Below are 27,809 nucleotides of genomic sequence, written 5' to 3' on the forward strand. Positions count from 1 at the left end.
CCCACCCCTCCCTTGCCTCCCAGCTCCATGACCTCGCACCTTTACTCTCCGACACCATCAACCTCTGTTGCCTTTGATACCCTGGACCACTCCATTCTCTTCCACTGCCTCTCCTCTCAACTCAACCTTCAAGGTTCTGTCCTTGAATGTTCACGTGTTCATAACATCCAGGCTCGACTACGCAAACTTGCTGCTTGTCGGTCTCTCCAACTCCTCCCTCCGTAGGCGGCAGATCATCCAGAACTTTTCAGCCCATGTCCTCTCCCACACCAGGCTCCGCGACCCTATCACCCCCATCTTTGTCCAACTCCACTGGCTCTCCATCACACCGAGGATACAGTTCAAGGTCCTGGTCTTCACCTTCAAAGCCCTCCATGGCTTGCTCCCCCCTACCTCTGCGATCTTCTAACCCCCTACCAACCTGCCCACTCCCTCCACTCAGTGGGCTCTGGCCTGCTTTACATCCTCTGCCACACCCGCCCCAGCATTGGTGGGTGGGCCTTCCACCACTCTGCTCCTACCTTCTGGTACTCTATCCCACAGTCCCTCCACCTCACTCCTCTCCATCAAGACCCGTCTCAAGACCTTCCTCCTCGACCGTGCCTTCAGTCACCCTCCTTCCCCCTCGACTCTCCACCCTCCCTGATCCCGATCCCTAGCTTGGCTCCTAAACACTGATTGTCCAGTGTCTTGGGATGTCCTCCTGACGTGAAAGGTGCTCTACAAATGTAATTTTGTTGTTGTTGTGTTATCTTAACTCTCACAGTGTCTCCAATTTGTCTCCGCCAACGGTTTCTCTTCCAAACCCCGCACAGTCTCGTGCAATGTTCCTCAGGGCTTTGTCTTGGTCTCCTCGACATCAACCTCTATATGCTCCCTCTTGGTGACATCATCTGCAGACATGGGATCAACTTCCAAATGTGTGCAGATGACACCCAACTCTATCTCTCTGCCTCCACCCTCGATTCCAGGACCATTGACTTCCTGACAGAATGTCTATCAGACATCAAGTCCTGGATGAGAGCCAACTTTCTGCAGCTGAATGTCAGCAAGGCCCTCTTGATTGGCTCTCGCCTGATCCTCCACACTTCAGGCACTGACAGCATCACCATCCACGGATACACACTTCACCTCACCAAGCCAGTCAGGAACCTGGGTATCTTGTTCGATCCTCAACTGTCCTTTCTCCCCCATATCTGTGCCATGACCCGCTCTGCCTTCCCTCACCTCCGCAACATTGCCCGACTCCGCCAATGCCTCACCTCTCAGGCCGGCGAAACCCTCATACAGGCATTTGTCACCTCAAGGCTCGACTACGGAAACTCCCTCCTTGTTGACCTCCCCCAACTCTTCCCTCCACAAGTTGTAGATCATCCAAAACTCTGCGGCTCGTGTCCTCTCCTGCACCAGGCTCCGTGACTCCATCACCCCCACCCTCGCCCAGCTCCACTGGTTCCCCATCCCTCAGAGGATAGAATTCAAAATCACTTTCAAAGCCCTCCTACCTCTCTGACCTGTTCCTATCAACCTGTCCGTGCTCTCCGTTCAGCAGGCTCCGGCCTGATCTATGCCTCCCGCCCGAACCGCCCTACCATCAGCGGCTGGGCTTTTAGCCTCTCTGCAACCACCCTTTGGAACTCCATCCCACAATCTCTTCGCCTTTCTCCCTCCCTTGTCTCCATCAAGACACGACTCAAGACCCTCCTCCTTGACCATGCCTTCAACCGCCCTTACCTCTCTGCCCTCCCCCAACTCTGCCCGCCCACACTCGGGTCCTGATCACGAACTGTTCAAAGCCTTGGGATGTCCTCCCGATATGAAAGAAGCTTTAAAAATGTAATTTTGTTTTTATTGAAAAGAGAATTTTCATAGTGAAAAGTGCTATATCATATATAAGGATTATAATTATAATTTATTATACATATAGTCTCTACACGTAACAGTAATCACTGTGAAGCAATTTGAGATGTTTTGAATCATCAGGTATTGTATCAAATGCAAGCATTTTAGGACTATTATTCTTATTGACTGTGTAGTACATTATGATCTCGAGCAAAATTAATGTTCAAAGATTATTGTGCTGTTCTTGTGGTAACGGCAGATTATTCCTTGATAAATGTCATTAATTCATTAATTAGGTTCATTAATTGTGCCACAAAATGAATATGGCAACAGGATGGTGAATCCTTATAAGATGTTGGTTGGACCACAGCTGGAATATGGTGTGCAGTTTTGGATGAAACTTTATATTTGATTTATGGAAAGGGTTAGCAGCGTAAATTCATGAGGATGAAACTGGAAATAATAATAACCTTTATATTTGATATGGCTCCTTTTACATCAAGAGGACATTTCAAAGCACTTCACAGGATACACTATAAACTGCAGTGACTAAGTATTTTGTAGGTAAATGCAGCAGCCAATTTGCACACTGCCTTATAACAAGCCATGAAGTGAATGACCAGTTTTATTTGGGGGATTGTTGGGCAGAACACGGGGAGAAACTCCCTTCTCTTTTCAAATAATGCCATGGGATGTTTGATTTCCACCTAAATAAAAACAACAACTTCCATTTATATAGCGCCCTTCACATGGTGTAGCATCCCAGAATGCTTGACAGTGGCGGGGTCTGACACCGAGCCAGGGGGAGCGGGAGTAGGGAGATGACTGAAAGCATGATCAAAAAGGAAGGTCTTTAGCTAGGATTTGAAAATGGGGAAGGGGGAGGGGGGCTGGTGCAAGGTGGAAAGATTGAGGGAGAGTTTCAGAGTTTTGAGGCGTAGTGGCTGAAGGCACGGCCACCAATGGTGGAGAGGAAAAGGGACAAACGCCAGCCGAACAGAGGCAGAAGTGGTGGAGTGGGGAGTAAGTAGATCAGATAGGTAGGGAGGTGTGAGGGAATGAAGCGATTTGAAAACGAGTGAGAGGGTCCTGAAATTGATCTGTTAGGTAATTGAGAGCCAATGGAGCCTGATAAGGACTGGTGTAATGGGGTTACGGAGTTTTGTGTGGGTGAATATCCGGATGGTGGAGTTTTTAATTAATTGAATTTTGTATATGGTAGAGTTGGGGAGAGCATTGGAATAGTCCAGCCGGGAAGTGACGAAGGCTTGGACAAGGGTTTCGCATGCGTTGGTTGTGAGGTACAGATGGAGGTGGGCAACGTGATGGAGATGTAAAAATGTGGTCCTGGTCAGGGAACAGTGTGTTGTAGAAAGGAAAGTTGAGTATTACACCTGACGCCTAGGTTGCGCATGAGTTCAGTGAGTCTGAGGGAGAGCCCTGGGAGGTTGAGGAGTTCAGACCTGCAGGAGAGAAGATGTCGATAGGAGCCAAAGAGTATGTCTTCCATCTTGCTGACATTCAGCTGCAGGAAATTAGCACTCATCCAGGATTTGATGTCCGTCAAACAAGCTGACAGGACATCAGTGGACTGGGAGTCGCAGCTGGAGGAGAGGTAGAGTTGGGTGTCATCCGCATACATGTGGAAGTTGACCCCACGTCTGCAGATGACCTCGCCGAGAGGGAAATATCAGACAGATAAACAGACATTGGTTTAATGTCTCATCTGAAGGAGGGCACCTCCGACAATGCAACACCCCCCAGCATTACATAGGCACATCATCGGCATCATATGTCATTCCAAGTCACAATGTGAGTTTGAACCCACGACCTTCTGACTCAGAGGTGAGAGTGCTACTGACTGAGCCATGCTGACACACCAGATAAACGGAGAGGTTAGCTATAGAGGTGAGGATTCTTCCCATATTGGAGCAGAGAAGGTTGAGGAGTGATATAATACAGTTGTTTACGATAATGAAAGGGTTCATGAAATCCTGAAAAACCCGCTCCTGGTAGGAGATTTGAGGACAAGAGGGTATGGATTAAAGAGGAGCGAAAGGGGAGATTTGGAAGAACTTCACAAAGACACTTGTCGAAGTATGGAATGGTTTTCCAGGGCTGGCTGTTAGAGCAGAGTAGATTGGGGATATTCGAAGAACATTGACAAGCACATAGAGGAAGGCTATTAGAGGGTACAGGAAAAGACAGGGAATTGAAATCAGGATGGATGGCTTCTTGGAGGAATGAACACTTGTGTGAAACAAGGGTCAAATGGCCTTCCACTGTGCTGTACATTTCTATGGTTCTAAGATGGAGAGTGCCTGGCTCCAGATATCTGCCATGACAACGCTTGTAGCTGGCAAAAACAAGGAGCAAATCAAACCACTCTTCAACTCTATAGTATATATTATAAAAAGTAATTGCTGTGCGTGAGTGATTTTAACTCTGTAATCTTATCGTTCAATCTAGTTGATGGTTATGTACCACTTGAGAGATACTTTTGAATGGTGGCATTGTATTTGTATAGTACATCAAGGTGGCAGGAACTAAGTTCATCGTGCCCTTTCAATATAACAGAATAATCGAGCCTCAGTGAATACTTTGTCACTATATTGGCAGATTGCAAACATTTTACAGCACCAGTGATGGAAGAGAGAATTGATGTAAGATTTATCCAGCATAAGGTTGCTCTTGGAAAATGGCACAAACAAAGTCTCATGTAAGGTTACTGCCATTCTGATCACATGCTTCTTGTTGATCTACTTGGAACTTTCATTAATATTAACAACCACAACACGTCTTTCACGTCGGGAGGATGTCCCAAGGCGCTGGACTGTGTACAGCATTTCAGACCCGAGCAGGGGTCAGGGGGGGAGAAGGGAGGGGAAGGGGGGTGGCCGATAGCATGGTCGAAGAGGAGGGTCTTGAGGCAGGACTTGAAGGAGGCTAAGGAGGGGGCGAGGCAGATTGTTGGGGGATGGAATTCCAGAGGTTGGGGGCAGAGTGGCTGAAGGCTCTCCCACCAATGGTGGGGCAGGTTGGTAGGGGGTTAGGAGGTCGCAGATGTAGGGGCAAGGCCATGGAGGGCTTTGTAGGTGAGGACCAGGATCTTGAACTGGATCCTCTGAAGGATAGGGAGCCAATGGAGTCGGGCGAGAATGGGGGAGATTAAATTAAACTCATTCAATGCATTTTTTGTCATAATTTAGAAGTAACTTTCTTTCATTGGCCTCAGTTTTATCAATATTGGGCTTGTTGGGAGTCACTTAACCCTGTTAAGGTAACAGTCTAATCTTGTACACGAACAACAACTTGCATTTATATAATGCCCTTGACACAGGGGTAGGATCCCAGAGCACTTAATTTGTGATCAATTTGTGATCTCTTTGATTTTTGGGGGGGTCAGGTTCCCAACGTTTATGCAAACATTTTCTCCTCAATAACTTATCAAATTGTATTTCCACAATACTTGACAAATGCTATTTTTTCTTAAAAAAAAGGTGCATACTAAACAGGTGTATTTGCTACACCCTTAAACATTTGAGGTCTCTTTTGGGAATTATGGCAACTGGTAAAAACACACAAGCTGCGGTTACAGAGCAGCCTTTCTTCCTTAAAGCATAATTGTTTTTCCATAACAATTTTTATCCAGACTTCTAAAAGGATTCACTATAAATAATGATATAACAATAATAATAATAATCCTTGTCATATATAGTACCTTATCATGTCTTCGAGGCATCTTAAAGTGCTTCACAGAATATCCTGTATAGTGAATTGACTGTATGTAAAGTGTAGTGATTGTATGTTTTTTCATAGGTGAAGTGAGAATATAATGGAAAGCACTAGGATGTTCAAATCTCTCCATGGCATACGAGATTCCTTCAAGAAACTGCTGTCAGTAAAGCTAGTGAAATACTAAGATGCATCTCAGGGGCATTTGATCAAGGTTGAAAAAAACTGTTTTCGTTTTGAACAGATCACCGAAGACTCCATATTTGAAATATTGTGTGTAGTCTGACTTATTTAAATTTATTGTAGTGGAGTTTTGGGCAAACTGCCTTCTAATGAAGATGAGTAACACAGTTGATTTTGCGACCCAAAATTCTCATGAGGAGACACTCAAACTTAGCTGCAAATTTTCGGATTGATTGAAAATTTAAGTGTTCAATGCAGTCGAATGGAGTGCAATGTGAAGACATTTACAATAGGGGGAAAAAGAAAATAATGGAATGTCAAAACATGAAGCTCATGTTGTCAAGGTTTCTGCCCTGAGCAGCAGGAGGAATTTTATCTCCTAGGGCTTTTCGGGTTTTGTTTGAGTTTATTACAACTGAACTTTGTACATTTACAGCAAAAGCTGAAAGAGGAGAGGGAAGCCAAGCGTGCCCAGTTGGATGGCAGGCACGACTACATGCTGGGAGCTGTGGCCTCATGTCTTGGGCTGGAGAAGGCCGAGGTGGAAGATGCTATTCTGGAGGGTTCACAGGTACTGTGAATAGAAATGTTACTGAAAGTACTTTACACTGGTGAGGCACCAATCACCAGCTGAGAATTGTAAGTATTAGTGCAACATACTAACATACTAGTATGTTGCATTAATACTTAAAAATTAATACTAACATGCAACATACTAAATAATGAAACCTTTCTTTCGGTTGCTCACAGGCACTTGAGGCCTGTAGATTGGACTGCTGGTTGGCAGGATACCATTTTAACTCTGATTCTTGGTTTTGTTGAGCTAAGTTGATATCTTGCTAACCAGCATGTCAATTCATGACACCACCAGCTTTTGTCCCAACCACCGGGATGTAGTTTTGTGTGTGTGTGTGTGGGAGGGGGGAGGGTGTTATGCCTTCAGAGGGTCAATAATATATTGACAGGCTGAATATTTCAACTATTCAGCTGACATTTGCCAAGTCACAGCCTTTAAGCCATTGTCCCTTTTGCATTATGTATCTATTAAAAAAACGAGGTCTATTCTGCCAGTTCAGGTGGATGTTCAACATTCAGAGGTACTATTTGAAAAGAGAAGGGAGTTTATCCCCTTATCTGGGCTAACAACCCCCAGATACGATTGTCATTCACTCCATAGTTGTTTGTGGTACATTGCTGTGCACAAATTGGCAGCTGTGTTTTCCTACAAACACCCAACACAGCCATTGCACACAGCCACAGCAATTCCTGTGAAGTGCTTTGGGACAGCTTGACAACATGATGCTCTATATCAAATGCAAGACTATTATAAGTTGATGTACATATACATTCTGAATCATTTATTTTCAAGATTCATTAATTTGTTCAAAACTATTTCTATTGTTATAAACCACTTGGCATGTTTCTGACCCAAGACATTTGTTGCTCATATCACTACTGTGGTCATTTGTCTACTTATACTTTTGTCAATTCTCAACAGATTTTCCTCCCAGCAACAAACACAACATATAATAACAGTAAGCCTTGCATTTGATATAGTGTTTCATCACATTGTCGAGACATTTCAAAGTGATTCACAGGATATACTGTAAAGTAGTGACTCTGTATCTTGTTGTTGAACTTGTTTGTGCCATTATCAGCAAATCCATGCATTTATACTATATGTCATTCACCACTCCATAAGTTCCCACATCTTGTTATTTGATCTTGCCAAGGTTCAAGGATTCATTCCTGGAAGTTGGAACCCCTTTTTTACCTTAAAGTATTTGTAAACTGGTATTCTAATGACAATGTAGCAAAGTTGCCACTACCAGGGGCATTATTTAAGATTTCACAATCATTGTCCTTTATTTTAGTGAACATACCTTTTAAAGTGGACTGCAGAAAAATGGCTTCCAAATTCAGACTGAATTTAAGAATTTTGTGAAATTTTTCCACAATCTTAAATTTTCTGGTAACGGTCTTAAGGCTAAGAACATTCAGCCTCTCTGGAGTAAGAACCTTAGCTGATTTTATTTCGTTCTTCCCTGTGGAAGCCAATTGTAGCACGTCAGCTGCTCCACAGGTTGACAAAATCAAAACTAAAACAGATCAGGGATTGTCCTTTTTTTTATGGCTCAATGCCCCAGAGGTTATATATTTGAAGAATAGTCTGAGTACAAGACATTCTGTTCTGATGTGGCTTCTTTTTGTTTCTAGATTGAACGAATTGATGCATTTTTTGCTGCTGGAGGACTTCCTCATCTCATGTTTTATTACCAAGAAGTGGAACAAACTGAGACGGGTAACAGAATACATGGAGCTATTATATTAAGACAACTTTTATATTATTGCTTAAGTTTCTTTTTCGACTCTTCATTCATTGGCAATCTGCCAAGGGAATCTAGTAGGACAGTTTCTAAGATGTTGCCTAGCATTGCGGATTTTCTCAACAATTTTGAAAATACAATAGTGAATCAAATGAGCCTTCTCTTATCATGAACAATCATAATGAAATGCTCTTATTGAATTTTAATTCTTATTAATCTTATTAGTGGATCGATTTCAAGATCCTCACATTAGTTTTCAAATCCCTTCATGCGCTGGCATCTCCCTCTCTCTCCGACCTACTTACCTGCAACCCACAACCTGCTGCCTCCACTCGACTGGTTCCAGTTTCCTGCATGCCCCTCGTGCCCTCCGTTCCACTGATGGCAGTCGCGCATTCAACCACTATGCTCCAAAACTCTGGAACACTCTTCCTCTATCCCTCCGCCTTGACCCTTCCTTCCCCATCTTGAGGTCGTGCCTGAAGATCTTCCTCTTCCACCATGCCTATAGTCATCTCCCCCCTCCCCCCGGCTTGCGGTCGTGCTCCGCCATTGTTAAGCACTCTGGGACATTTCCCTGTGCGAGAGGCACTATATAAATGCAAGTTGTTGTTTTTGTATTAATCTTATTAGATTATGTATCCTTTGAAAACACTGAACTTTTACTGTTTTTATGTCATTCTAAGAAAATATATTATGAGGGACGCTTCAAAGTATTTTACAATAGACCGCCATTGAAATCTCCAGCAACCTTGTTAAACAACAGCAACAAATTATATTTGTATAGCGTCTTTCACGTTTCTCATACCAATTTTTGACACCAGATTTAAACTCAGTGGAAGTGCAGGGAGGAAAAAAGCTGGAAGGTTGCCATAATTGAGAGTTTAGGAGGGGTTACAGAGGAAAGCTGAAAGGAACATCAATCATCACAGTATCATTAAAAAAAGTGAAACTAATTGGGGGAAGTGGATGTGTGGGTAGAGAGTGAGGAAGATAGAGAGAGATTGGATGCCAGAGGTGAGAGACGGATCACCGTTGACATGACAAAATATTATTGTATTTAGGCGTTCAAGTGAGCTGCTGAAAGATCTTTCCCAAGATGATAAATAACCAACAGGACGTTGCATTAGTGCATTATTGAGGTGCTTTCTCATGTGAATGATGACCTGTTATGGTCTTTGTATAAGTGAAAGCAGCTCTGTAATACAATTCTGTATACTCAATGGCTTGTGTGTATCGCAGCATAGTTCCTCTTTTCATGATTTTGGAGTACAGATATGCCATTTTATCTCTGTTAAGTGACATTAAACTGGTCAGTAATTTATGTTATTTCAAAAGTTAATTTAATCCATTTCTAGGGAATTGAACATCTTGCTGACACTGGCAAAATTATATCATAACAAGGATTGAAGGTAGTGAATAGAGTAGATATACTGTTTAGATGTTACTGATTTTTGTTTTCTTCACAAATATTTGGCAGTACCTGCACATTGTGGTATATTTACACTGGAAATGAATGTCTCAATGAGTGAAAGTGGAAATGAGCTGCTATCTGAATGGGACTGAGTCAGGGCACTCATCATTGGCTTCTGGGAATCTGGGTTTTGAGCTGATTGAGGGAAACTGCTATTAAATTCTTGTGTGAAATTGCATGCCAGCAAGCCTCATCCCACAGGTTTTGTCTAGTCAGGGTTAAGTCCTATCCAAAGCTTGTTTACATTGGTGAGCCAGTGCCAGTAGAGAACAGAGTTGTTGCCAGCATTTAGCTCAGGAAAGAACAAGATAGCAAGGTCAAATTGACATTGCAGAGGAGAACAGCAAGGATCATCCTCACTGTTGGAGGAATGAGCTATAAGCAATGATTTGACATGCTAGGATCTTCAGGTCTTGAAAGGAGATGGATAGCTCAGTGGGAATCTGAGAGAGGTATACAAGATTTTAAATGAGATTGTCACAAACTCAATTCCCTGAGCGTGGACGAATTCCACCCACTGTTGCTCAGCTCTGGTACCTGTGTGGCCGATATTAACCTGACAGAATAGAATACTTTCTCATAGAGAAGTCACAGTTCCAGTCTAATTCGAAGGCTGTTGTAATTATGAAGACTGAATCGGTTGGCTGGTTTTCTAATGAATTTTAATTAACAGAGTCCACAGATATTCACAGAGATGGTAGATTTTACTGTACATCGTTGATACAAGTGCTTGAAAGAAAGAGAATGACCATTACATTTAGAAGTGGTATTTCGACTCAGTGCCCACTGCTGTGCTTCGAAAGGTCCGAGTCTCTCCCAATTCCTAGAGCAGACTTCTTCCAGTCTCCCTTCTTCTTTCTACGTCTGCTCATGCTCCTATCTTTACAGAGCTCTCTCCTCTCCATGACTCCGCCTCGCCCCCATACTAAGAAGTGTGAAAACACTCTTGACACAACAAAGACAGGACATTAGGCAAAATACTGCAGATGCTGGAAATCTGAAATAAACACAGAAGTCGCTGAGAACTCCCAGCAGGTCAGGAAGCATCTATGGAGAGAGGAAAATGGGCTAAAGCAATCAACACCAATGGGCCCGGAGCCATTCACTGCAGTTTTAGTTGGGAGATGTCAATGGTTGTTTCTCTGATCTTTCTTTGATCAAGCAGGTGTTTCATCTGTGAAGATGCTTGATCAAAGTGGTTAATGGTGTTTGCTGGGCCATTGAAAGCAGTGTCGCAATCACCTATTAAAAACCTAACAATGACTATTGACACCCCCATGCTAATTGATCTCACGGTTGACCAGCTCAGCAGGGAGTGAAGACAAAAACTCAATAGTGATCCTATTGGTGAGATTATGAAGAATTTGAAAGAAATTGAAAATCTGATGTGTTTCATTCATTAATATTGGAAGGGAAATTGCAGGTTGTGAAGTGATAATCATCATGTTGTGGGACATTCTGTTCTCGGAGATGTCTCAGAAGATGACTGCTGTGGGTGCACATCTCCTTGCCCCCCTCCCCCCACTACCATCCTAGGAATTTGTTCAAAAGATTTGCATCCAAACCACTGGCTGCAGTTGCTGAGTTGGCCAGCAATGGTTTTGAACGTGATGCTAAGTGAATCCGAGCATTTCAGTCTCAGTTTGAGGAATACTAGCTCATGTGGTGTACAGTATATCACATGCTACATTTTTCCACTACATTACACCTTTTTATGTCAAAGCTGAGTGCAAACATTGGAAGTGATCCACAGTTGGTGAATATTATGGGTAAATTGATAGTTGTTTTACTGTGTTTCTTTAGTGCACTTAGGCCTCCTGGGAGCAGGGACGAATCCTAACACAGGACGAACAAAGAAACCAAAGATATTTGTGACTGAGGGGAAGGATGTCCCACTTACTGGTGTGTGCGTCTTTTTCCTGAGAGCCAGTACCTCCAAAGCAATCACTGTAGAGAATGTTCATAAGGTAATTGAATTGAGCCTGAGCACTTCTCCTGATCCCCTGGAGGGAATGGTTTTCAGAGCAGTTTGGTTTGCTGCCCTGTGTTATAAACACCACATGTGTCAATCAGATTAGTTTCCACTCCTCAGGACCCCTTGAAAGTCCTTGGATGGTCAAATGGATGGTCTAATGAATGGTCCAAAGGATGGCCACGAACTTTCAGGGACTTTTTTAAAACTGTTTTAAAGTGCTCCATTGTAGTAGTGGTTCATTAATGACATTAGAAAACTGGCATCCAATTTTTAAGTTCTGTTTATGTTATACTATTTAGTTTTCCAGTCTTTGAATGAAATACTCAAATTATTCCCTTCACTATTTTCTCTCCTCTAATGCTGTCCTGTATGTGTTTGCTGCCTTTTCCCCATCTAGACTTCACCAGGGTACAGTTCCATTGTTTTACAATACTTTGCTCAAAAGGGCTCTTTTCACATGTTAATTAGCTTTAAAAGTGATTGTTGGCACACAGTTTGGCTGCTCCTGTAATGCAAAGGAGAAATCACAGCCATGATTAATCCTCGTCTCACTTACACACACCTTCCAATAGGGGTCACTGGATAGTGGTCAGTCTCTGAGGTCACTGTTTCAGTGGCTGCCCTAAATGAGCCCAGACCAGAACTTGAACCTGCAATCTTACAGAGGAGATCACAAATATTTACCTTTCAGTAGGTTTTCAATGTGCAAATGTTCTTTAGTTATTGACTTTTCACATCCATTTATCATCTTATAACATTTTTTGCAACACCTGAATTTCATGGATGTATGTGAGATAATGTACGTGATGGCAATGCTTTGTAGTTTAAAGGAATATAGTAAATAAAGATACCAGCTAAATTCCTCTATTTTTTCATAGGATATAAATTTCAATATTCTTGACACTTCTGATGTTGGGCTGCTGAAAGCTGTGGAACATCTTCTCTCAGAAGTATTTGTACCTGCTTTAAAGAGAATGAACCATGGTTGGGGTGAGCTGAACAGTGCTCAGACCAGCACCGTACGCCAAGACTTTCTGAGCTCATTGGATGGCTTTGTCAGCATTCTGGCTGGTGCTCAAGAAAGTTTGATGGAAAAAGTAAGTGACTGCATCAGTTTGAAGTATCGCCTAATGGTGTGTAGGCAATACGGGCCTTCTGCCACTCTGACCCACCCTCTGGAACTCCATCTCGCAGTCTCTCCAACTCACCCCTTCCCTTGCCTCCTTCAAAACTCGTCTTAAGACCCTCCTCTTCGACTGTGCCTTCGACCATGCTCCTCCCCCTCCTGCCCTCCACCCTCCCCAATCCCAAACCCAGCTTGGGTCCGAAACTGATTGTCGGGCGCCTTGGGACGTCCTCCCGATATGAAAGGCGCTTGGATTACAAATCCTGTAATACATGTGTGCATCCTTGGATAGTGATCCTGTCAGTGCTTGAGATGTGGAGGCGCTGACGGGAGCCAATCAGGAGAGCCTCGGTCATGTTGACGTTCAACTGTAGAAAGCTAGCTCTCATCCAGGACTTGATGTCTGATTGCATAGAAATGTTGGTGTACATATGAAAATATAGAATATTGCAGCAGGTTAGTAAAGCATAATCTGAATTAAACCAAAATTGTGAATATTTTTAACAATGTTTAACAAACTCAAGATTTGTTTTAGATCATATACATTTTAATCTCTAGCTGTAAAAAAACTTTCAGTATTCACACCAACCAAATCAATGCATCATAATTTTTATTGTGTTCAGAGAGTCTGGAGAGAACATTTTGGAAGACAGCAATCTGTGTGATTGTTGGACAAAAACCTTTAAATTTTCCTACCTCTACTCCCCAAGCCATACACTTCTGACAGACAGTCTAAGACCTCAGTTAATATCTCCTCCAAAAGATGATGCCTCTACTCAGCCAGAACTGCTAGAGAGTGTTCATACTGAGTTCAAGTGCCATTGTGGACTTGAAACCACAAATGAATGAATGAATCAAAATGACTTTAAGATGCTGAGTACATCTTCCCAATACCAATGATACTGAAGCAGCTTGTATCTTTTTTTTCAGATTGCAACAGATATTGTCAGTAGGTTTAGCTAAAATCAAATCAAAAAAGACATTGATCCTGTTTGCGACTTTTGAATTAATTTGTAAATTTCAACCAAGTCATTTCTTATTATTTGCTGTTTTTTTTTTGTATGTCATTGAACAAGTTGATATTTTGTTAAATTGTAGGTAACCTTGAAACCATGTGAGACTTATGACTTGAAGATCCTGAAAGGCCCTCCAGATTACATGTCAATAGCTAATAGCACTGAGGCCTTGGAGAAGATTGAAGCGTGCATGAAAGTGTGGAACAGACAGATCGAGCAGGTAGGGATACATGTGTGGATAAGCGTGGTGATGTGTCAGATATGCCTTGTATCCAAAAAAAAGAGACAAATTAAGGCGATTATTTAAATATGGAGGACATAGAGATTTTTTTACCAAAGTAGGTAATTATCCATTTCTAAAGTACCACAGGCTGAATGTAATTTATGGACTGAGATCTTGAGCTTACTTTTTTCCAACTGCTTATTGTGAAATTTCGAGATGTGCAATAACAATGAAGAGACACTCAAAGAGTACTAGACATTAGGAGAAATTCCAGTGTATGTCGGAACTTTACAATTCTACATATCGCACCACACAGCAGTGCACCTCTGCTGAGGGGAAGCTGGAGTTTTCCTATTAGTCAGTGTTAGAACCGTGTGAGAGGCTAGGCTGGGGGAGGGGACAAAATACAGCAACAGTAATCCCATCATACCCATCCTCACCCAGCTCCACTGGCTCCCCATCCCTCTGGAACTCCATCCCACATTCCCTTCGCCTCGCTCCTTCCCTTGCCTCCTTCAAGGCATGTCTCAAGACCCTCATCTTCGACCGTGACTTCAGCCATCCTCCTCTCTGTTCTACCTAATCCCCACCCCCCGCTCAGGTCCTAATCCCTGACTGTTCGGCACCTTGGGATGTCATCCCAATGTAAAAGGCGCTTTACAAATGTAATTTTGTATTGTATATGTTGTTACCAGATTACTGCTGCTAGTCTGTTAACTAGCTGCCAGAAGAGTGTAATGCTTGTGGTGCATGGAAAAATCTTCATTCAATTTTAATTTCTCTTTACTAGTGGTGTCTCCTGTCTATTCTTTCCTGCAGAGCACAATGGAGATTGGAACTCAGTAGAGTGAATGCATTGAATCAAAGTCTCAGTACTCTGTAGATGTTCAAAAAATAAATCCCCAGAAGTGTACCCCTAGAGACAGTTTTCAGTTAAAAAGAAATTCTGATGTTTCTTGACAGATTCAATGTGATAAATAGCTGTCAAGAATCGTTGCAATTTTCACCCCAGTATTTTTAAAATAGCCGTCACTTTCCTGCAATCTTTAAAATGCTCAACCAGTTTAATATTAAGAATATTGAAGAATATTTTTTAGCGTTCTCTTCAGAATTGCCTTGTAATGCTAGGTTCTTGCCGAAAGCGACCAGTTACGCAAGGAAGCCGATGATCTTGGTCCCCGCGCGGAGTTGGATCACTGGAAGAAACGGATGTCAAGGTTCAATTATCTGCTAGATCAACTAAAGGCACAGGATGTGAAGGCGGTGCTCGGTGTGCTTACAGCTGCAAAATCCAAACTTCTTAAGGTATATTTCTTAGTATTGAACTTGCTCAATAAACAATACCACAAATCAAAGATTTGTTTACATTGTGAATTGAAATGCTATCCTTTCACTCCTGGGACCTGAGAGAATCTGCAACAACAACTTGCATTTATATCGGACCCTTCACGCACAATAACATCTCGGAGTGCCGTGTCTAATCCAGGCTGATGAAATTAAGATTTCCACTCTCTCATTGCTACAAAGTGTCGACCTGACTCAGTTGACAGCAGTGTTGCCTCTGAGTTGGAAGGTTGTGGGTTCAAGCCCAACATCAGTACTTTGAGCTCAAAGTCTAGGTTGACACTCCAGTAAAGTGCTGGAGGAGCACTGTATTTACAAAGGAGCCATCCTTCAGATGAGAAATTAAACTGAGCTCCCATCTGCCTATTCAGGAAATTGTTAAAAATCCCATGGCATTATTTGAAAAGAGAATGGACTGAGTGAACTGGCCAAGATATATTTCAGTAGAGTGAATGATAAAATTGGTCATTCACTTCACTTCATGACTGTTTACATATCACTATGTACAAATTGGTTGCTGTGTACGGCTACAAAAATATACAGTTTACTTTACAGTAAACGCTGTGAAGCACTTTGAGATGTTTCTATGATGTCATGGTGCTATATCAAATGCAAGGATTATTTCAATTAGTTTCCACTGGCCATTTATGGCAAACCTTCCATAGTCTAATAATCCTTCACCTGAAAATGTTTCTATAGACTTTGATAGAGGGTCTTGAGATGTGCCTTGGAGGAGGCAAGGAAGGGAGAAAGGTGAAGGAATCTGGAATGGAGTTCCAAAGGGTGAGGGCGGAGAGGCTGAAGGCCCGACCGTCGATGGTGGGGCGGGCCATGCGGGGGAATGCTTGGAGATATCTTCCTGACATGCGAGTTGTTATATCAAATGGAAGGTTTATTATTATTATTGCAGAATTTACTGTAGCACGAATATTGTTTCCTATTTGATTTACTTGCTTCTTTATTGTTTGCTTTGATTGTAGACTTGGCGAGAGCTGGATATCCGCATTACTGAGGCAGCCAATGAGGCTAAAGACAATGTAAAGTATCTATACGCATTAGAGAAATTCTGTGATCCCCTGTACAACAGTGATCCGGTAAGTAGCTAGAATCTGCTTGTCTGGTACCCCTGTTTATAATAGAGAGAGTTTTTTAAAACTCTTTATATATCTCTCCATTTCCCATAAAATTATAGCTGATCTTCATCATAGGGTGAACTATCTGGGTAGCGGATCTGTTGTTGATTGACTGTCAGGCTGGGTGCCAGGCTTGTGGGGCAATTCTACCAAATCCTAAGCCTATCAAATGATTTTCCCTTAAAATGTAAGATTGCCTAGATTTGTGAAAATTCTTAACTGGGAAGCTTTTTATTTACCGAACTATGACAAACTGGCTTCCAAACGAGACTGAATTAAATTCCCCCCAAAATTCTGTACGATCTTGAATTTTAAGTCAGAAAGGTCTTTCAGACAAAGACAGGGTGGAATTGTGGGGCAGTTGATATCAGGTTTATAATTGCTGAGAAGAAATATTTGTTTGATGCTTCAAGTTGCTTGTACCCCACTCCTTTGTCCACCCTCTTTGCTCAGCTACCACATGCCTACTGCATGATCCCTGACCCTTCGCGCCACTGTCAGTGGCTGTGCCTTTAGCACTCTGCCCCTAATCTCTGGAGCTCCCTCTCTTTGAAACCTACCTGCAGATCTACGTCTTTGACCCCGACTATGGTCTCCTGGCCTTTCTTGGCATCCAAACCTGCTACCCATCTTGAATGAAGGGCGCTATATGAATGAAAGCTGTTATTGTCACATGGCAGCGAGTTTTGAACCAATCTAGTTCACAGTGACTGATGTGCTTGTTTGACTCTTCAGTGATTATGGAATCAAAGATTTCAGCACATTATACTGAAGGCTTTTCAATTCAATGTTAGCACATTCAGCTGAAGGCTGTGCAATGTTAGCTCCACACAAGAGCTTCTAGTCTGAATTCTGTTTCTATGCTCGTTCACAATTTCCGTTTTATATCTTAAATTTTCCTTTGAAACATTTGAAGTATGAAGGAAAAATTTTGCAAGTTCTTTTTGGTTAATGGGAATGTAAAGGGTTGAAAGAAACTACATTTGTGCAACTTCTTGCCATCCTACGTAGCTTTAATTTTTAAACTTGTATTAACACTTGTACATGTTAAAGTTCAAAATAAGTTGGTGCCATAATAGATATGCTTAAAATTTTCAATCAAATGACAGAATTAACTTGCTTTCAGTAGCTGCATGTCCTAATACTTTGTATAAACATATTTAAACTTCCTCCCTCTTTGTCCTTCTTGTAATTCACAACCAACAGGAATTATCTTTCCCTGTTTAAGGTCTCAAACCCTTCATAATTATATAAATATATATAATCCAGGTATATTATATCATTATATAAATGACCTGGACTTGGGTATAGTGAGTATAATTTCCAAATTTGCAGATGATACTAAGCTAGGAAAAGTAGTAAATAGTGAGGAGGATAGTAGCAGACTGCAAAGAGACATAAACAGACTGGTAAAATGGGCAGACACGCGGCAGATGAAGTTTAATGTGGAGAAATGCAAAGTGATGCATTTTGGGAGCAAGAGTGAGGAGACACAAATATAAGCTGATGGTATAATCTTAAAGGGGGTGAAGGAACAGAGAGACCTGGGCGTTCACATTAGTAAATCTTTGAAGTAGCAGGACAGGTAGATAAAGCTGTTAAAAAAGCATATGGGAAACTAGGCTTTATAAATAGGGGCATAGAATACAAAAGGCAGGAAGTTATGATGAACCTTTATAGGCCTCAGCTTGAGTAGTGCTTTCAGTTCTGGGTACCACACTTTAGGAAGGATGTCAAGGCATTGGAGAGGGCGCAAAAAGATTTACTAGGATGGTACCAGGAGAGGCTGGAGAAGCTTGGATTATTCTCCTTGGAGCAGAGAAGGTTAAGGAGACTTAATAGAAGTTTTCAAAATTATGAGGGGATTCGATAGGCTGAATAAGGAGAAACTATTTCCACTGGTGGGTGGGTTGGTAACCCGAGGACACCGATTTAAAATAAACAGTGGGGAGGTGAGGAGAATTTTTTTACATAGCGAGTTGTTCGGATCTGGAATGCATTGCCTGAAAATGGTGGAAGCCGATTCAATAACAACTTTTAAGAGAGAAGTAGATGATTATTTGGGGAGGACAAGTTTGCGAGGCTATGGGGAGAGAGTGGGGGAGTGGGATTGATTTGGATAGCTCTTTTCAAAGAGCCGGCACAGACACGATGGGCCGAATGGCCTCCTTCTGTGCGGTATAATTCAATATTGTATGAATTTTAAAGACTTTGTTCCCCTCTTATTCTGTGCTCCAGTGAATGCAATCCTATTTTAAATGCATACGCTTTAACAATACAACCAAACTGCTTAAAATCACAGGCTGCTTTCAATATATTTGTTGTTATTTTTATCAGTCCTGAACTTGAATTGCAGCTGATTAATGAGCTTTGATATGGTAGCTAAGTACTCATCTAACCTGCCTTTCTATCTCACCATCAATAACCATTTACTGATATGAAAGGCTAGGTTCTTATGAGTATATTTAGCTTTGTGTTAGTCCTTTAATTTATGCATTATGTTATGATTTGTAAACTTTATTATATCACATCAAACAAGTGATATAAAGAACATTTAAATGGACTTTTATATTATTGTGCAATGCAGGTTTCGATGGTGGAAGCCATCCCAGGGTTAATCAATGCAATTCGAATGATTCACAGCATTTCCCGTTACTACAATACGTCTGAGAAGATTACCTCCTTATTTGTGAAGGTAAGGGGCTGATTCATCTTACATGTTATTTATACCTATTTGAAGTTAATTGCTCTGTCTTTCTTCAGTAGTATTAGGGGAAGAATGTAGGAGAAATAATGCTACATTCTCAGAATCGATTCCATGCAGTTTCCAGACCAAATCAATGTTAAAGTGTATTTGGAAATAGTTTCAAGGAGGTGCTCTCGGAATGGAAGCTTTGCCCATTGGCAGTTTTGCTGCAGTTAATTGCAAAAATTTTTAGAATAAAATCTGTAGCTTATAAGCTCTTGTCTTTTCCCTGTTATTGAAGAAGTGGTTGCACTTAATGACTCTTTAATGCAAAACAATGAATCGACATTCAGTATTGGTTTGTCAGCTCTGTGCAAGTGCAGTGCTTTCCTCAGTCTCTGGCAATCTGAGGAAATATTTCCTATATAGTATTTCCCACTATTCTCTCTTTTGCTACAATTGAGACCTATTGGATAGAGAGACCTGAAGCAATCCTTTCACATATATCAAGGGCACATAAATTGTGAAGGGCAATTTAGGACATACACCAGAAAATATTTCTCTAGACAAATGCAAATCAGTGGCTAAAGTAGGTTAAGAAGAATTAACTTGGATTTTTATAGGTTACCAGGAAGGGTGATAGAAGCCAGGTGTTTGGATACATTTAACAAAAGACTTAGTTCTGTAATGGGAAGATGCTTGGGATGGTCTTCTAGAAAGATGTGACCTTTGTGATGCCAAATTGTTCCAGCCGTGTAAAAGAAGTATAAACTAACATGTAGTACAGTGATATAATATGTTATTAATGGTGAATCTAAGCTGTAATCCACCATCTCTCCTGGGCTCAGCATCAAGCTCTGCCACTGTTAAGCACTCCAAGACCCTACCCGATGTGAAGTGGTTTAAAAGTTATTGTCTGAAATAAATGTAAAGGAATGATTGCATCTTGTCAAGTGAAAGTGAATCCTTTCGAGTCAAGTTATGTCGATGCTTTGAAAAATTTGATCCAGTTGTTCTGCGTTACAGGTAACGAATCAGATGATAACTGCTAGTAAAGCGTACATAACAAATAATGGGACCAGCACAATTTGGGATCAACCTCAGGAAGTGATGGTGAAGAAGCTGAAGGCTGCTATCCGATTAAACCAGGTACCTGCACTGCTCTAAAATACATTCAACCTTTTGTAACAAATAGAAACTGGTTCATGTACTACCTTCTTACTCTGGATCCTGATTTTGAAACCAGCCCAGGGACCAAAATTCCATCAGTTATACCCGAGGAATTAATGGTAGAATTTTACGAGTTCAGCAGCACGTCTCTTTTTATAATATAAGAAATTATGTGGGCTTTTTTTTTGCAAAACATGGTGTTGCTATCAAAATTTTAATCAATTTTGTTTAATGGGTACTTGCATCTCACCAATTCTTTAGTCTGCAAGAACAACAAAATTGCACTTGTATAGTGCCTGTGGAGTCCTGTAGCTCAGTGGTTAGAGCACTCGCCTCGCAAGCGAGAGACCTGGATTTGATTCCCAGCAGGATGAAACCTTGGGCAAGATTCCTTACTCCACACTCCTGATAATAATCCCTGAAGAAAAAAAAACAATTATAAATTGGTCACTTCAATCCATGACTGTTTGGGGGACACTGCTGTGTGCAATTGGCTGCTGTATTTCACCCACAAATATACGGTCAATTAACTTCTCAGTATATTCTGTAAAGCACTTTGAGATGTCTAGAAGACGTGAAAAGCGCTATATCAAATGCAAGGATTATTATTATTATGTCAATTCCTATCCCTTTTGTCAGTGTTAAAGTGAACATAGTTTTACGGTTTTTAAATATTACAGATATTCTGGAAGTTCTTTTCACAAGGACAAAGATGTTGTTTTTCAAAGAAATTACAATTCATGTCCCTGTAAATATATAATTTGTATTTTGAACGCAGTCACAAATATATATCTCTTCAAGGCCAAAGTTGCAGGTGCTGACCACAATTCAATCTTTAATAACAAAATAATCTTTGCGTATCCGTTGATGTCATCTTATCAGTTTGTGAAAATGTCTGAAAGAACATTACAGCATTTACTGTTGAATGTAGAATTGAGTATAGTAGACATTGTCCAAGACATTGGAGTCCTGTAGCTCAGTGATTAGAGCACTCGCCTCGCAAGCGAGAGACCTGGGTTCGATTCCCGGCAGGGTGAAAGCTTGGGCAAGTTTCCTTACTCCACACGCCTGATAATAATCCCTGAAGAAAAAAAAGCAATAATAAATTGGTCACTTCAATGCATGACTGTTTGTGGGACACTGCTGTGTGCAATTGGCTGGTACCTTTCGCCCACAAATATACAGTCAATTCACTTTAGAGTATATTCTGTGAAGCGCTTTGAGACGTCTAGAAGATGTGAAAAGCGCTATATCAAATGCAACAATTATTATTATTGTTATTGTATTTGGAGGAAAAAGTAGCAGCCAATTTGTGCACAGTAATGTCCCACAAATAACCATCAAGTAAATGACCAAATTTATGTGGGGGGTTGTAGGCCAGGACACTGAGAGAAGCTCCCTTTTTCTAATTTGTATCGTGTCACGATATCTTTAATGTCCACTTGAGCAGGCACCACAGTTTAATGTCTTATCTGAAGAAGTTACCTAGATTCGTGCGAATGTTTGGGGGCCACTGGTTGGCCACAATTGGCCTAAACTAAGAGCTCAAAGTCCTGACAGTGGGCTTCAACCCACAACCTTCTGATGCAGAGGTGAGAGGCATTCTTTAGGCTCTGACAGGTCCAAAAGGTAGGAGTTTAGCGAATTCAGCTGCAAAATTGATAAGAAGGCCTTCGTGGCTCTCCATCCTTTGATTTGTGTGCTAAAGTGACTGGTTTAATTTGCACTGTCCTTTGAGAAAGTATGGAATGATAATTAAAATTTGCCTTGGGAAATTTAAGAAAGTTGCCAAGATAAGAACGTCTCCGTACAATGCAGAACCAGCACCTACTCATATGTTGTTTTTAGCCTTGAGGGTGGATGGACTAACCTAATCCTGGGACATGAAGAGCATTTTCAGACTTTCCTTGATGAAGGCCTGAAAACTGCTCTTGGAATGGAAAATCCAGCTATATTATATATAATATATGTGTGTCTGTCTGCAGTAGTTCACCTTCGCTTTGGTTTACTCTAGGGACTTCTTCCTACCTCCACTGGCTTAGCAGCATTGACTACATCAAACAAACTGTTCTCTCTGTTAATGACTGCATTGTAATCACCATATCAGAAAATCTCATAGCAGGAACCCAGAGAGCCTGCTGATAAAGTCCTTTCCTTATTTCTGCAAAATGTGTTTGAAGTAGCAAATTATCTTTTAAGTATCCACTCTGTTTCATTCTCCATTAATATTTATATTGCAGGAATACCAGCGCTGCTTCCACAAAACTAAACAGAAGTTGGAACAGAACCCAGCAGAGAGACAGTTTGATTTCAGTGAGATGTACATTTTTGGCAAGTTTGACACATTTGAAAGGCGTCTGAACAAAATCCTAGATATGTTCAGCAGCATAACAACGTACTCTGCTCTCCAGGACTCCAAGATTGAAGGACTGGAAGTAATAGCTACCAAATTTCAGGTACTGGTGTGGTTTAGTGCAGTGGAAGAGAAGTGTAAGGGATGGTGTCAAAGTTACAATTAGAATCTCACTTCCATAAGCCAATATAAATTATATTATATATATTATACTGTAAATGGGACATGAGACTAAAGGTCAGATATGGTGCAGTGAAACAGCCTTTGTTATCTTTTTCTTTGTAGTTTCTCATTTATCCAACTGTCCTCAAAGTCACCGAACCAGTGCACTATCTTGGAGTCTGGGTTGATTCCCATCTATCCTTTATAGCTCACATTCAGTCCCTGAGCAGCTCCTCTTTTTTCAATCTCCAACACATTGCCTGCCCTGACCCTACCTCAATCTAAAGTCACAAAAACACTCCTGCCTTTGTCGCCTCCCACCTTGATATCTCAAATGCATTCCTTGCTGGTCTCCCCGGTACCACCATCCACAAGATCCAACTAATACAAAACTCTGCTGCAACCTGCACAGCTTTCAGAATCCTGGGATTTCGGTATTTTAATGCCCCACATCCCAGGATCCCAAATCTTACCTTGTCCAGGATGACTGAGGTCATTCTCTCCACCAGATTGGGGTACCTTACAGAGAGAGTACACTGTGAGACTGAAAATGGTAGTGACTGTACACGAACACATGTACAATCCTGGTTTTTACTTTTAAAATGCTTTATCGTGAAGCATCATAAGTGAAAATGTTTGTGTTTAATTATAACATGGGTTCTCAGTGCTGGACTGTTGCTTAGTGCATATAATATAACATTCATAATACAATTTATGACCCAGGAACCGGAAGCCAGCTAATTTTTTATCACACAAATTACAACCTCACTGTAACGTGGATGGGGATTTTATAGATCTTTCTAATGTTATAAAACTTTATACCAAGTATAACACTGCAGTTAATAATGTTAATTTTGATGTGTTTCAGAATATTGTGCTTAGTTTGAAAAAACAACAGTACAACTTCCTAGACCAGAGGAAAACTGATTTTGACCAGGATTATGATGAGTTTTGCAAACAAGTAAAAGAGCTACATGTGAGTGTTCCTGCGTTACATGAACAAAATTAAATAATTAGGAATAATAATTAGGAACCAATCTCTTTTGTTTTAACATATATTCAGGTGAATGTGTTCTGGTTATTTAGCTCCGTGGTTAGAGCACTCAGAGTCTTGTAGTTTAGTGATTAGAGCACTCGCCTCGCAAGTGAAAGACCTGGGTTTGTTTCCCAGGCAGGACAAAACATTGGGCAAGTTTCCTTACTCCACATGCCTCTGTTTACCTAGCAATAAGTAGGAACCTGGTTGTTAGTCGATTAGTGGGTCACTTTTCCAGGGGGCAATAATCCCTTCAAAAAAAATAAATATAATAATAAGTTGGTCACTCAATCCATGACCGTTTGTAGGATACTGCTGTGCACAATTGGCTGGCACGTTTCGCCCACAGAATATATACCGTCAATCCACTTTACAGTATATTCTGTGCAGAGTTTGAGACATCTTGAAGATGTGATAAGGCGTTATATACAATTATTATTATGATAAAAGTGGTCAGTGGGGCCAGTCAATAACAAGACAAACTCTGAGTGTGCCATCCTCCAGTCTGTTACAATAGTTGGGCCTAAAGATGATCATAGCCACTATTGGATGGGCTAGCCTGCCAGAACATGGATTACTGGATACCAATCTTAACTCAACAAACAAAATTCAAAGTTCTACAATAACTTTGGTATTCTGCAAAGGGCCATCTCTGGTCCACCAGCCAGCAAGTCCAACTTTGTCATAGGCAACTTTGGGCTCAACCATTTTGATGGTGTGGAGGGGGAGCAACTCATGCCTGGTTGTGTTGACTGCTTTTACAAAATGACTTGTACTTGTAATTAAGTAATTATTAATGGATACTTAAGTGCACATGTGATGTTTTCAGTGGACATTGATTTGCACCTGGTTCATACAACTTGCATTATAGGCCACATTTACCTCCATACTTTGGCTACAATTCCATTCACAAGAATTGCAAAAAACCTAATAATTGAGTTTATAGAAGTATTATAAATTAATTTAATGCCTGGTATGCACATTCTCTGTATATTTCCTTTATAATAATTCTTCCATTCAATATAACATCTTATCACATTGCTTCACAGGATTAACTGTAATGTGCGTTATTGTAATGTGTAGTGAGAATATATTTGTAGTTGAACACGGCAGCCAATTTGTGCATAGCAATGATCCACAAACAGCCATGAAGTGAATGACCAATTTTATCTGGAGGATTTATTTTTCAATGCTAGAGCACAGGGTTCCTTTTTGGTTACAGATTTCTTTTAACATTTTAATGTGCACCGGCACTAACATTAAGTTTTAATGTTATTAACTCATACAGTCCCAACTAAGAACATTTACAGAAAACACCATTGAAAAAATTCAGAATACAGAGCGAGCCTTGACTGTGTTGAAAAAGTTTGAAAGGTAATGTAAAGCACAATCGTTCCTTTTTCTGTTAACAAATTCGGTTCAAATCATTTCAGGCATAAAACCTTTCTCCTTCATAAAATGACTTAATAAAATAAAACGTTGATATTTTTTGCTTCACTGTCTGATAAGCCAGACCAGCCAGCCTGGCTCATCAATAGGACTTGGAAAGGCTTGCCTGTTAGTGGGAGTAGGGATTTTTCCCACTCAGCTCCCCTTAACAAGGCAAGCCAAATCCATAATGGGTAAGGCGGTCCTAGCTGGACAAGTAGTAAGAAGCTTGCCAGACTCTGTTTTCAATGGTAAGCTTTGTGGCATTACCTAGTTAAACTCCAGCAGTACTTCACAAACTGGGCTCTTGCCAGCCTGCATTTAATTCTCTCTGGAATTAATAGCAGAATGCATCCCCCTGGGATGGGTAGGAGTGTGTATTCCATTCCAAACTTGGGAATTTCTATGTGTAGGTGGCTGGTTTGGATTCTCTTAAGCACAGTGACTGGTTTCCGCATATATCAGACATCCAGCTGACCAAAGAAAATGTGAAACTTTGTATTAAAAATTGCAGGATTACTTGTTTTTTTTAAAAAATATATATTTTTTACAATAATAAAATTCTCGATGAACTCAATTTTAAAGCCGGGTTTGTAATATTTTTCTTGATGAATGTCCAGACCTTAAACTGTGAATTTTAATTTAATTGTGCACAAAGCATCTTTCCAGTGAATGTTTAATGTGAATCGAGCTTTGTGTCTGATTTAGTTTCCGAGGAAATAGTTGTCAGCTCATGTGTTAATCACACCTGAAGTCCACAGGGAATGTTGAATCTGAACCTGTCTTCTCTGTTTTTTCACATTGTGTTGAAATTTAAAAAGGGCATTTAGAAAACGGAAGAGCCTGTACTTTGTTCCTTTAGTTTCACAGTCCCAAAATGGTGTTCGCTCCCTTTATTGCTGTCACAAACTGCTTATATTTTCAGTGACCTATCCACCAGTACACTCAAAGTCCTCTCATGCTATGCCCTGCCCATTATACCATTTGTCCTGTATTCCCTGTTTGTTTTCATTGCCTAATCTCTTCACTCTGTACTCACTCATGTTAAATGACATTTGTCACTTTGCCTTTAAATTATTGATCTTTGCTCACTCTGCTCCCATGCATTTATCACATAAAATGGATAGTAGCAAAAATTATTTGCTTTGAAGGAAAATGTTTTTATGTTGCCAAGTACATTTGATGCAACTAGATAAATACCTAAAAAGAAGTCAACTACAGGGGTATGGTGAAAAGGCAAATAATTGAGACGGAACGGATTGCTCTTAAGAGAGCCAGCACAGACAGGGTGGGCCGAATAGCCTTCTTCTTCTTAGAACTGTACATATCTATGGTTCTAAATGTCACAAAAATGCTTTTGCCATTTTTCTGCTTAAGCAGGAATAAGAGCATGACTGAGTGTACTTGATTGAAGCATCTGTTTGTCTTGTGTGGGGGCAATTGAAGCTTATTTTTATGCTATTTGTCTAGACTTGGAGTGTCAGACCTAGGCGTGGATGAAAAGTACCAAAAGATCCTTCAGAACTATGGGCGGGACATTGAAATAGTGTCCAAGATTTATACCAAACAGAAAAACGACCCACCAGTTGCCCGGGACATGCCGCCAATAGCGGGGAAGATTTTGTGGGCGCGCCAACTCTTCCATAAGGTCCAGGAGCCGATGGGACATTTCCAGCAGCAGTTGAGCATCCTGCAGACAGTGGATGCCAAACGCATCATTCGCAATTACAACAAAGTGGCAAAGGTCTTGCTGGAGTTTGAGATGCTGTACCACAGGGGCTGGCTGACACAGGTACGGAAAGATTGTGACACAAGTTACAGGAAGCAAAGCACACTTTTCATCAAAAGTTTACTGCCATTTTGTCAGCTCAATTTGTTGTGTTATATTTCTTTCCATTTCGTTCCTCCAGATTGAATTCACAAAAGCAGGGTTACAAGCATCGTTGTTAGTGAAAGCCCCAGAGACAGGAGAACTGTTTGTCAACTTTGATCCCCAAATTCTGACGTTGATACGTGAAACGGAATGCATGGCTAAAATGGGTCTGGAAATTCCTCATTTTGCTAAAATGTTTCAGCAGAAGCAAGAGATGTTTAAGAAGAACTACAATAAGCTTCAGGTGACAACTTAAATATATATCTATTTTTGCATTACTTGCAAAAAGGGCACATCCTCGCTTCTTAATTCATATGTTACTTTAATTATTTTTGTTGGTTTTGATCGCTTATTAGTGTATCAACTTGTGATATAAACACACCGAAGAGCCATGGAATACATTCTGCCAGCTCCTCGTACCTCTTTCTAAAACGCATTCATTGAATTACCAGGTCATCACAAATATATCGTACTCTATGCCATCCACGTATTTTCCATAAAGCGTCTTCTCTTTTGTGCTAATGTGAACTTTGTAGCAGCCAAGATTGGGATAATTTGTTCACACAGGGAAATATGTTATAATTCATTTCTTTGGGTCCAAGAGATCAGAGCGTGTGTTATAAGCAAAGCGCGAAATAATGGCCAACTACTCGTGGTCAGATTCCTGCTGACGTCACTTCCTGCACGTACATGTATGTATATGTTACACTTATATCAATTCCT

At 41.0% G+C, this 27,809-nt stretch overlaps 1 protein-coding gene across 1 annotated transcript in view; it reads left to right on the forward strand.

The window, feature by feature from the left end:
* Positions 1-12,597: 12,597 nt before the first annotated feature.
* The window catches only part of dnah5 (dynein, axonemal, heavy chain 5), a 123,374-nt gene continuing 108,162 nt past the window's right edge, over positions 12,598-27,809 (forward strand). The window contains exons 1-11 of the mRNA XM_042346968.1: positions 12,598-12,633; positions 13,761-13,898; positions 15,030-15,206; positions 16,226-16,339; positions 18,966-19,073; positions 20,091-20,213; positions 22,475-22,690; positions 23,618-23,725; positions 25,074-25,159; positions 26,684-27,005; positions 27,124-27,330. Coding sequence (XP_042202902.1) covers positions 12,625-12,633; positions 13,761-13,898; positions 15,030-15,206; positions 16,226-16,339; positions 18,966-19,073; positions 20,091-20,213; positions 22,475-22,690; positions 23,618-23,725; positions 25,074-25,159; positions 26,684-27,005; positions 27,124-27,330 — 1,608 coding nt within the window. The 5' untranslated portion in view covers positions 12,598-12,624. The remainder of the gene's footprint in view (positions 12,634-13,760; positions 13,899-15,029; positions 15,207-16,225; positions 16,340-18,965; positions 19,074-20,090; positions 20,214-22,474; positions 22,691-23,617; positions 23,726-25,073; positions 25,160-26,683; positions 27,006-27,123; positions 27,331-27,809) is intronic.

Source organism: Callorhinchus milii, unplaced genomic scaffold (genome assembly GCF_018977255.1).
Source record: "Callorhinchus milii isolate IMCB2004 unplaced genomic scaffold, IMCB_Cmil_1.0 Scaffold2, whole genome shotgun sequence".
NCBI classification, from domain to species: Eukaryota; Metazoa; Chordata; class Chondrichthyes; order Chimaeriformes; family Callorhinchidae; genus Callorhinchus; species Callorhinchus milii.